The 12,154-nt window shown below is 43.6% G+C and overlaps 1 protein-coding gene across 4 annotated transcripts in view; it reads left to right on the plus strand.

Annotated features, from left to right (window-relative positions):
• Positions 1-12,154, plus strand: part of cdc42bpab (CDC42 binding protein kinase alpha (DMPK-like) b) — a 69,713-nt gene that overhangs the window by 34,165 nt on the left and 23,394 nt on the right. For all 4 annotated transcript variants that reach the window (XM_085372212.1, XM_085372209.1, XM_085372210.1 and 1 more), the window contains exons 3-6: positions 1,011-1,094; positions 2,087-2,182; positions 2,563-2,711; positions 11,976-12,069. In XM_085372212.1, coding sequence (XP_085228338.1) covers positions 1,011-1,094; positions 2,087-2,182; positions 2,563-2,711; positions 11,976-12,069 — 423 coding nt within the window. The remainder of the gene's footprint in view (positions 1-1,010; positions 1,095-2,086; positions 2,183-2,562; positions 2,712-11,975; positions 12,070-12,154) is intronic.

Here is a 12,154-nt window from a genome sequence, read left to right on the forward strand (position 1 = left end):
ACCCCTCTGCTGCACAGACTGACTTTGTTTGTTTCACTGTTTTTCTGCATCTTTGTCTCGGCCTGTATTTCTTCTGCTTTTATAACGTCCTTGTGCTTTTTCTACATTTAGGCTTATTTCAGTGTGGACTCAGTTTTTAGTTTTGAATTTGGTCAACGAGGCCAAAGCAAATTTTCTTTTTTCCTTTTGTGGGCCAGTAAAGTAGGAGACAAAGGAGGAGAGAAATTAGCAGGGACATAAATTTGCATGAACATGTGTTTTGGCTGTGAGCTCGCAGCACAGCTGCCTGCGCAGCTCCTTTTTTGGCAAAACGTAAAGGCCGGGGCAAGTTTGTCAGAGCAGTGTGTCGCAATCATCACTCGGGAAAGTTGGCCTGTGAGAAGCTGCGAAGCTGAGATTTATTTACTTTACAGTTGTTAACCCGGCTCTGCATGATGCAGTATCACATCAGTGCACTTAACAGCTGATGAGACAATTTTTTCATTTTTTGATCATAGAAAAATTCAAGCGTCCAGCTGTGCAAGTCTGTGGTCCACACGGTGTCTCCGAGAAGGAAGTGACCGTAGTGTCTGCGGTCACTTCCTGCGCCCTCCCCCCACGCTGCTGGTTCTTCTGCCGCACCTTCAATGCTTTATTTTCCCTTCCTGGCCCATATTGGATCTATTTTCGTTTTAATCCAGTGTTGCATGATTATCCCTTCCTGTGCTTCCTCTTTTTTCTTTGACCTCAGTCTCCATACTCACGGACTCTGATCTAGATCATTTAAAGTAATTAGATTACATTTTTCCTTAACGTCTGAACTGTTTATTCACATCTGTGTGATTGTTGTTTTGTGCATCTGTGTTAGTATGATCACTTAAAGGATCCTTGTGCATCCACAGCCTGCTCTTTTCTTGTTGCCTCGAGGCTCAGATAATAACTGGATGGATCTTTGTAATTCGTCGTCAGCCTCGCCGTCACACCAAGTATTAAATTCACTCTCATAACGGCTTTCTTTTGTCTTTTTGCAGGTTGCAGTGGTAAAAGTGAAAAACACTGACAAAGTTTTTGCAATGAAGATTCTCAACAAGTGGGAGATGCTGAAGCGAGCAGAGGTGAGTATCTTTGGTTACTGCAAAGTTTATATACACACAATATTAATAAATATTGATCACTCATTTAAAAAACAAAGTGCCTGTCTGAGCACAGAACAGGCCTTCACTTGCAGGTTCTTGCAGAGCTGCTTGTTGCATGTTTTTCTCATCGACCTCTCCCGACAGTCTCGCATTCTTGTCGGTCCCCTGGGTCTTCAGTCTACATGCCTCAAACGTCACAAACCAAACGTGTGTGCGCACAAACGCCTGGATGTAGGAGAGGACATAAAGCCACACACAGACATGCATGACGAGCATGCTGTCGTCGTGAACACGAGCCTGATTTTATTTCAGGTTTTTAACTTTGAAGGCGGCCGGAACAGTTTCGGTTTCTGTTTTAGTCAGACTGCTGAGATTGAAAGATCACGGAGAGGTCGGGTGTGTGTAAAACATGAAAATGTTTTTATTTCTGTAGATGTGTGGAGCTTTTTATAAGAAACCAAAGCATTTGTGCAGATTTGGCTGCTGATATTGTAGGTGGGCAGGATGGATTAGGCTTAAGAAATCAGGTTATTTCCTAAATAACTGAACCTCCACATGTCATCAGATGGATTTATGTCCAGACAACCTGATGCCTGATGGAGCCTCCTCCACCTGCATCGTACAGTAGTGACGCCTACTTTTTGTAACCCTACATTCCAGTGTTCAGTGAGCTAAGTGGAGGCGAGCAGTCTTATCATATTTTTCTTAAATTTTAAATTTGGGCTTTATTCAGCTACTCGAGTCCAACACTGCCAGCGTTCCCTGAAGCAAACGAAAGGGGCTGATTTCATGTGTTTAGCAGCAGCTCGGGGAGATTTTACACCAGCCCTGTAAGAATGATCGAGAGGCCAAAGGCGAGTTGCTAACATGCTCTCAGCTTTAAGCACACACTTGTATAGAAGATTGGGACCTTTGACCTCACGTAGTTTCCAGTACGTGTGACATTCATGGTTTGTTGCATCTCTTGCCAGACGGCATGTTTCCGGGAGGAGCGGGATGTGTTGGTGAATGGGGACTGCCAGTGGATCACCACCCTGCACTACGCCTTCCAGGATGACAATAATCTGGTACGTCTGTATATGTCTGTGTTAGATGAGGTAACGTCCCTTAATAAGATTAACCTGACTTCTCTCCACGACCCTGAGTTCAAATGCCACAACTGTCATTCCATTTCCCACATTCTCAAAGCAAATGTTTTATCCCGAACACTCCCCAAGTCTTAAAAATATACACGACTGCCGCTCTGACCAGTTATTTTTAAATGGACCTGTAAAAGTGACATCATTTAGGTGTTTTCCCTCTTTGTGAAAGAAGAGATGGACGACTGTAGATTCATTTCTTGCAGCTTTGTTCTTGTTGTTCCAAAAAAGGCTGCTCTTTATTAGTTTGCCTCTAAGCAGTGCTGCACAGTTTCTGCTGTCTGACACGTTGGCGTCTGTCTCTGTAGTACCTGGTGATGGACTACTATGTGGGCGGTGACCTGCTGACTCTGCTCAGCAAGTTTGAGGACCGGCTGCCGGAGGAGATGGCCAAGTTCTACCTGGCTGAGATGGTGCTGGCCATCGACTCGGTTCATCAGCTACACTATGTCCACAGGTGAGAGGAAAGGTGTTTTGGCACATTACGAAATCAATATGTGTGCGTCTGTAGTAGGGCTGTGCAATATGACCAAAATCTCAGGTCTCGATATCAGACGTCTATCGTCTGATAACGATATAAATCACAAAAATGTAACTTTTTCTGTAAATTCTGTGAATCTCGACTTGCGTGAAGTGTTTCCAGCTGCGCATCCTTTACCCGGAGTCGAGTGTTTTAACGATGCATGAAACGACACATTTATTTTGAAAAGTCTCAACAGGATCTTGAGGTTTATTGTGAAAGGTTTATATGGAAAATAAACAAGAGGACACGCGATGGTTTTAGGCAAGGCAAGTTTATTTGTATAGCACAATTCAACAAGAAGGTGATTCAAAGTGCTTCACAGAGACATTAGAAACAAAAACAAATAAAAAGCAGGATTTAAAATTGATTCAAACAAAACAGTAGATAAAATCAGAACAGTAGATAAAATCAGAACAGTAGATAAAATCAGAACAGTAGATAAAATCAGTAGTTAAATGTAAGTTTTGAAATTTAAGCTTAAAAGTGTGGATTTGGTGCTTTATTCAAATGCAGCTGAGAACAGGTGAGTCTTCAACCTGGATGTAAATAAACTGAGTGTTTCAGCTGATCTGAGGCTTTCTGGGAGTTTGTTCCAGATATAAGGAGCATAAAAGCTGAATGCAGCTTCTCCGTGTCTGGTTCTGACTCTGGGAACTGATAAAAGACCGGATCCAGATGACCTGAGGGATCTGGATGGTTCATACTGGGTCAGGAGGTCACTGAGGAGGTTACCATCGTTGTTGCTAACGAGACGCATAAAAACAGGCGCTTGTCCGTCCGTAGTGTGGTTATATTAAATATAAGAGATAACTTTAAGAAATGAATATAGCCACTACTGTGACATCAAAACCATGAACAAATATTGCTGTAAATGGTTTATTCTGCGACACCATGAAACAAACGATAGCGTAAAATGAAACGATGAACATTTTTATATCGTCATCAGATATATATCGTTATATCGAGCAGCCCTAATCTGTAATTATATTTGGGCAGGACTGAGCAAGAAGTCCTGATGATGGACGCATCATCCGTGCTGTGTGAGGATTTACTTTGCTCAATGAAAATGAATAAAAGCAAAACAGCAAAAAAAGCAAATATTTCATTCTTGATGTTTGATGTCAGGTTTGTGTGTGTCAGAGCTTTAGAAAATAAAAGGGGCGGCGATGTTGAAGGTAGATGAGCTAAAGTTTCAGACAGACACCAAGGCCCAGTGAAGGATGAATATTAGAATAGAATAGAATAGAATTCAACTTTATTGTCATTGCACATGCACAGGTACAGGGCAACGAAATGCAGTTTGCATCCATCCAGAAGTGCTTTAGTGATATAGATATATTACAGTATTTTTACTCAGTTGTATATAGTATTTGTATTTGTATTCTATTTTTATCTTATTGTATATTTATTTTATTTTATTCTACTGTATATAGTATTTTATTTTATTCTATTCTGTACAGCTGTGTACTGTATTTATTCTTATTGTATTCTAATTTTTGCCTCATAACTTTTGCACTGTCCACTTCCTGCTGTGACAAAACAAATTTCCCACGTGTGGGACTAATAAAGGTTATCTTATATATTAGCAATAATATAGATATGTGAGTATATTACAGAAATGGGTCTATTATGGTATGTTATAATGTACACGGTATGAAGTATGTTGTGAATATTCTATAACTATAAGTATGTACAGGATATGAACAGGATATAAATATGAAAAACTATACAGAATATGAAATAAATAACTTTACAGAATCTATACAGTAGTGCAGTTAAGATAAGTGAGATATGTGGATAATTTCTACAGAGGCTATATAAAGTGCTATTAATATATATATATAATATATATTATATATATAATATTATATAATATACGCAGCTGAAAATGGCGCAATAGCTCCACGTTGAGTAATCGCTCATCACTGTGGGAAGCTGTGATTGCAGTTACTTTAAAGAAGGTCACAGCTTGCACAATATCTAAACGTCACAATGAAAATGCTGCACACGAGGCTATTAATATAACACACAAGCAGCAGACAACAGAACAAACAGATTGCATCTGCAAAAGTTTAAATTGGACTGGGAGAGCAGTGCAGTTGAACCTGTTTACATCCACATGTCAAACATTTTCAGCTATAAAGGGCTTGATCTGGTGACGCTCCTTTGTCTTACAAATATACACGGCTGCCCCTCTGACCATTTATTTTTAAAGGAACCATTAAAGGTACATAATTTGGGTGTTTTCCCTCTTTGTGAAAGGAGATGGACAGTTGTAGATTAGTATCTGGCAACAAAGCAGGCCAGTGTAATCTGTGCTCAGCACCAAACGACAGAGGTTTGTTTTAAAAAGAGCCGTTAAAAAGCGCAGTTTGCCTCAAGAGTTGCTCAAAATACAAAGGTTGAAGGACCCTTTTTACTCTAATAGCAGCTGTAGCTAGCACCCAGAGCAGGGGTGGGCAACTCCAGGTCTCGAGGGCCGGTGTTAGATCTCACCCTGAATCACATGAGTTCATTACCAGGAATCTGGAGAACCTCAAGACCAGTTGAGGTCATTTAGCCATTTAAATCAGCTGACACGTCTAAAACCTGCGGGACACCGGCCCTCGAGGCCTGGAGTTGGACAGCCCTGGCTTAGAGCAATGTTACAACGTTTGGCTGCGGTGCAGTGTAGCTTACATGGGACATACATGACCCGACCTCGTCTGGTAGTGCAGCGTCTTTAGCTGTCATATCATTTCAAGTTGGAGACACTTTCCTCTCACTCATTTCAAAGACTTAAGAATAAACCACCTAAAAGCACATTGTTTAGAGGGCACAGCACGAGAAAGCATTCTTCTCTCTGAAGTAGGTGCCAAAAGAACTTTCCAGCCAATAGGAGGATGCCCTCGGGAGCAGGAGATACAGTTCTTCCAGACAGGAAGCAGTCACATTGGCATGTTAACATAATTACAGTGTCGCTTTCGCCAGGGGGCTCGTCACAGCAGTTTAGTTTAGGGAGCAAGGGAGTGATGGATAGACTGGGAAAGATGAGAGATGGATGTAGAAGGCAGGGTCACGCCGTTCGGTATTTTGGGTGTGCCCCCAGTTTGTCAGATCTCTAATACACCACAGCAAACACAGACACACTCTGTGAGATGGCAGTGCACTTATGGAGACATGTATGTACACATTTCTGAGGATGAAAGCTAGCGAGTCTGTTCGAGGAGACAAGAGTGCCGAGCCACTAATTGCACAGTGCTATCGGGGGGGCGGCAGCAGTGGATGGAAAAGGGACGGGGGAGGAGGGGACGGCACTGTTTCTCTTCTAGTCCCCTCGTGGACTGGTTGGGACAATAATGATGGGGTATGGGAGGTGTGTGGGTGGGGGCGTGGTGTGTGTGCGTACCAACCCCCCCAGCTCCTCCTCCTGCTCTGCCTTCCACAGAGTCTCCGGGGAGATCTTTGCTTTGTAGAGAGTGGGGACAGCCAGACAGGTCCCCAGAGGAGGGTGTGTCCTGCTGAGCAGTCCCATCTGATGGGCTGTGTGTTTGTGCGCACACACATCAGGGTGTGTTTGTCCTGCTGACCATCTGCATGTGCCACTTTGGTTTGTTTCCTTTTCCTATATGTAAGTTTAGGGCCGTGTATTAACGTGTCATTTAAAGGATTACACGCCTGTTTTTAAAGTCCACCCTCTGTTCATGACTCTGGCTTCATTATGTGTTTAGTGCAACTGAAACACTGTTAGGAAATGTAAGTGGGCAGACTGTCGCTCTGCGCCGTCTTCATCTCCTCACGTTTTCTCTGTGATGCCGTTTTCTGCTGGGAGAATTTGAGGTCCCGCTCCAAATCTCAAGTGACCCATTATCGGGTCTGCACCAAGACCCCAGGTGCAGAGGCCATAAAGGGGCCTGTTGTGTTTACCACTGATGCTCCTATTAAACAAAGTTTCAAGGACAAATAGAGTAAAATAATATAGTGGTGTTATCCACAGCTCGCTGACCTCTGACCTTGTTGAAAACCCATGAGTGTTTCTGTCGCGATGACAGGTGATGCCATCAGTTTTCATGCATTGTGACTCACTCTGCAATCCACAAATATTCACGCTGAACAAGGCTTATGACTCGCACTGATAAAGTTGGAGCATACCGAAATGAAAAACAAAGAGTGGATTATGAGATGTTTGGTGCGTTCTAGTTTACATCAGTTTTATTTTGTAGTTTGCAGGATTAAAAATACAACACTGAACACAATCCTTATATAAATTATTCGCACAGCTAACATTATTAGCTTACAGCATTTTAGTCTACGCTTTAATATTCTGCTCGAGTGTTATGCTGAAAGCGTCACTGCTTTAAAAAGAATATTTGCAGCCTTGTTGACACTAATGTAGTTAAAAAGAGCCGACATGAAAGGGACGGAGCGCAAAGAGCCTCGAGGTCGACCTTCTGTCCCCTTCAGCCGAGTCCCACGAGGGACAGCGTGTGGAAGTCAGATGCAAAAGAAGACAATTTATTCAGTGGTCAGTGATCTGTGCCTCCCAGAGGGCCTGGACAAATGTCTCAGTAGCTCAGCATGGCTTTGTGCTGCCGAGCGCCACATCTGTCTGCCTCGCACACTGTGTGTGTGTGTGTGTGTACAATTGTGTATGGCTGAACAGAGGAACGCACACATTTGATGTCATCATAGTCTGATATAGAAACGGGTCTGCTCCACTGAATGTTGTAGGTGTGTGTGTGTGTGTTGCCAGGTTGATTGCAGCCTTTAATGTGTTTTACTATTGATGAGGGCCCTGCATTTCTCACTGAGGGCTCCATGAGAACAGAGCTCTCTTATAAACACTTTCTAATAAGTTACAAGTAGCTTCCTTCACATTGTTGCACATGGTGGACGTCTTGCATGGAGCTGGTGCTGCTGAATTTCAGAACACTTCATTGATCCCTGGAGGAAATTATGTAAACAATTTGATGGAAGTGACGATTATGAGAATATTTTCAGTACATTTACAGCAGGAAGGGTGTGTGTGTGCGCTCGTGTGCGTGTGTGTGTGCGCTCGTGTGTGTGTGTGTGCGCTCGTGTGTGTGTGTGTGCGCTCGTGTGTGTGCGCTCGTGTGTGTGCGCTCGTGTGTGTGCGCTCGTGTGTGTGCGCTCGTGTGTGTGCGTGTGCTCGTGTGTGTGTGCGCTCGTGTGTGTGTGCGCTCGTGTGTGTGTGTGTGTGTGTGTGTGTGTGTGTGCGCTCGTGGGTGTGTGTGTGTGCGCTCGTGGGTGTGTGTGTGTGCGCTCGTGGGTGTGTGTGTCAGGATCATATGACAATAGGTAAGTAGGTAAAGCAGCAGCCCTGCAGTGTGTGGGAACCTTTGATTCTCCTCCTTTGTTGGCAGTGTCATGTGATGCCAGAAGTCACAAAGACAGCAGTTCTTTGAACCGGTGGCTAACAATGCTTGGCTGGAGCCATGTGGACATGTCTTGTCCTTGCAGTCTACAGAGCTGGTGCAGGCCACATTGTGTGTATGTATGGGGGTGTGTATTACGAGGTGGCGTCCAGATGGCCCTCACAGATGGATTCTGTGGCTTTAAAAGAGATTACCTTGCTCTATTCCCGTCTCGGCGCTTCTCCTTAAGACCTCAGGAGCCCAGTGACACAGTAGCCCAATTAGCTGTGCTAACTTGCCTAGCATTAGCCTAGTGTTAATGGTTCCTGTGGTTTGTCCATGAGTGGACATTCGAGTAAGCACGTTATTGTTAGGCTGTGTGTGTGTGTGTGTGTGTGTGTGTGTTCTGAGAGCTGGTGCCTTAATCAGAAAACTCAAAGAGAGACTAAATCTCCAAGGGGGGGGGGGGCAGTGGTTCCTTAAGGAGAGAGAGAAGTGGGTAAATGTAGCTTCGATTAGCAGCAGAATCCACCATTCCTCACCCCACCATGACACTTTGTCTGCCACGCAAATACATTTGTACACATTTGCACACAGGCACAGCACGACGGGTCAAACCATGCTGTCTGCTCTCTGGCAGAACAGAAATCGCTGAAGCAGATTAGGGCCTTCGAGCAGCTGAAACACCTGCGCATGTATGAAGCACGCACACACTCCTCCCTACAGAGCCATGTGCGAGCAGTCTGGTCCGATACTTGTAGGTTCATGATTTGTCAGGTCTACACAGTGTGAGAGTCCCACTCGGGTGATCACTGGTTACCAAGTTAAGTAGACAATTATACTTTAATGAAGCTCAAAACTGCTGCTTAGTTATTTCAGATAATCGATGATTATATTTTGGGGCTTCATTTCATGTTCGTCTTACAAAACCCAAATGCTGATAGTTGAGAATAAAAGTATTAGGATATTCATTTCTATAATATCCTAACATCATCATCTTCTATGATGATGATGATGCTGCTGTGGGGAACAGACATACAGTGGTTTGGTTTCGGCCCCTTGAACTTTCCCACACTTTGTCACATTACCACAAACATGAGTCAGTTTTTTGGACTTCCAGGTGAAAGACGGTTGTTTATTTGTACAAATGTTTGAATCATGTATGATTGTCGTTCCACTTCTCATGTGTGCACCACTTTGTGTTGGTCTTTCACCTGGAATTACAATAACATTGATTCATGTTTGTGGCTGTAATGTGCAAGACTGTACATCTGCCACTGATTGATAGCCACTAATAATGTAAGCCAACCCTTATATTATTCTCCCTATAATTAATTATATAGAAAAGTCAAAGTGCTGTATTTTTTCAGCGTCATGCTCAGGTTTGTTGTTCCCTCAGTTTCAGTTTGTTCGAGTTCAGGTGAGGTCCATAGCAGTGATGCTCGTTGTTGTCCAAGATAAATCTTTGCAGGCGTAACAATGCTGTCTGAGAGATCGTGATGGTGTTTATGCTCTTCGATAGTCTGACTTTGGGTTCTTGTCAGTTGCTTGTGGTGTTTCTGCCTGCAAAGCTCATGTTATTCCACACTTGGGTAGCCTATGTGGTTTTGTTCCAGAAATGTACAGGATCCACTTTGGAAAACGATGTCCAATCTGGAACTCATCTGTGAGCGTGCAGGCTCTGCAAAGAGAGAAGCCTCGCTAAGCCTCGCAGCGAGCTGTAGCCCAACTTTATGTGTCTGTACCAGTCACACGTGTGCAGATATTCCTTTAATGCACAGTTTTATAGGTTGGTGATTTAGTGTCGTCTCTGAAGACGAGAGCTAGCTAGACCTCCCCCGCCCCCCTGCTCCATAAGATGGGACCATTAACACTTCTGGAAAATGACAGAGGCTTCACATGTGGCTTTAAAGAAACCTCTCGCTGAAGACGGAAGCATCAAAGAGCCGTGTCTTTGAGTACTTAAAGAGAATTTAAGAAAGACCATTGAAGAGGAACTCGTAGGTTTTCATTCTGCCCTGAAGTTTTTATCTGAAAACAAATGATGGTTTTACAAAGTCGTTACCTGCTGGCTGCTGTTTTATCAGCTGACCTGGACTTTCTGTCATCCAAGTGTTTTATTGGATGCAGCTTTTGCTTCTTTATGTGTGTTCGCTTTTCTCCATTTGATTTTAAAGTGATATTTGGAGCCACAGATATTAGGAAGCAACACTGACTGATGAGGAGCTAAAGCAGGCTGTGCTTTTTAATTTACACATGCTCTCATTCCTCTTCTCATTAGTGTCAGTGTTGCCCGTGTTTGTGTTTGAGCGAGCGTGGGGGTGTGTGCTTGTTTTGGACATTAGATTTATTTTAAGCAGAGCCGCGCTCGCCTCACTGCACAGAAATAGCTCAGTTCTGTAACCTGTTACATCAAGTGTGTCAGTGGCTGCAGAGTTTATCATCTTTCACTCACCTTTGCATTTGTGCGTTGCTGCCTTTAAGGTCCCACGTGTTGCTTTGGACACTCGTTAAAGAGGTTTTTGTGGCCTGTAGGCTGTGTGTACTCAGGCGTGTCAGGGCTCAGTGTGCTGATAAGAGACTCCAGGGGAAATCGCCCGAATGGTCAGACGAGGACAGACTATTTTTACCCATAATGGTGGCTCCAGTTACGCCTCTGTTTCATACCAGTCCGAGCCGGCATCTTTGGGGTTGTTTAGTATGTATTCTGACTATTACGCTCCTGAATGCAACCTCCACACTCAGTTACCCATGTGGGTGCTCTCTGTGGACGCAGGTCTACGCTAGACCAGCTGAGCACCTGTTTAACACTGTGACACGAGCTCGGTCCTGTGCCTGGAAACACTCTGAACACTCAGGATTTTATATGGATGCACAGCACAGAACATATTCATGCATCTACTATGCATTTCTTCATAGTTGGTTCTGTAAGTACATTTTTTTCATTTATTGACGCAGGCGTGCGATCTGCTTTAAGATGAAATTAATACAGTGTATTTTACTTCAAGATTCAACAAACCATTTTTAATTAGATGCTTTACAAAACAGTCTGGGTCACTAAATTTATGGAGTTTGATGTAATTTAGTGCCGTCTGTTCATCTGTGTGGTGCTGGTCTTCAGCTTCATGAGGTGCTGCGTGTTGTCTCTGAAACAAATGCTTAAAATAAAAGATATTCTTAAAGCTTTCTCAGCTTATTCACATTATTGAGTGCAAACAATAAAATGGATAATTATTCAAATGACCCCTACTGGTCATTTAGTTTTAAAAGACTTGAATTGGCAGATGAAACGGTGTCTCGAGTCCAGCCAGCGCATCTGTGACGTCAACGCGTCATCAGCAGTAGTAACGCAGAACAGCCGCTCTGCTCGGCTCGTGCACATCAGAGCAAAAAGGATGAGGGAGTGTGTTTGTGTGCTGCATACTTCCTAACTCTGTGTGTGTGTGTGTGTGTGTGTACGTACTTCGGGTACAGCTAATTCCCACAAGTCCAACTATTTTCAATGTTTATTTTTTCTTTTGCTCAATTTAAAGTTGTCACGCTGCTGATGAATGGACTGAGGCAAATTACACTTAACTGAATCACAAATGTATCTGAATTATACACGTTCTTTAAAAGCAAGCTGAGACAGTGAAATTTCCCCAAGTTATGTAACGTAATTTGATGATAATTGATGGGGTATGAGATCAGGCTTGTGTGTTTTGGACGGGCCATGTGTAGGTATTGTTTTATTTGGCAGAGTGTCCCATTTTCTTCATCATCTTTATTCTTCTGAGGAATCGCTCGCTCAGTTTGTCTTTTCCCCCCTTTTCCCTCTTCCATCCTCACTTCCTCCTCTTTTCAGGGACATCAAGCCCGACAATATTCTGCTGGATATGAACGGCCACATCCGCCTGGCTGACTTTGGCTCCTGCCTCAAACTCATGGAGGATGGGACGGTAGGTTTTTACCACACTGCTGCTGATGCCTCGTTTGGGCCAAAGCAAACATACCAGAGCTTTTCTGACCTCCTTGTCAACCCCG

The sequence above is a fragment of the Diplotaxodon limnothrissa genome, linkage group LG15 (assembly GCF_057381915.1).
Source record: "Diplotaxodon limnothrissa isolate DT_005_m linkage group LG15, D_limnothrissa_male_GT1.1, whole genome shotgun sequence".
Lineage (NCBI taxonomy): Eukaryota > Metazoa > Chordata > Actinopteri > Cichliformes > Cichlidae > Diplotaxodon > Diplotaxodon limnothrissa.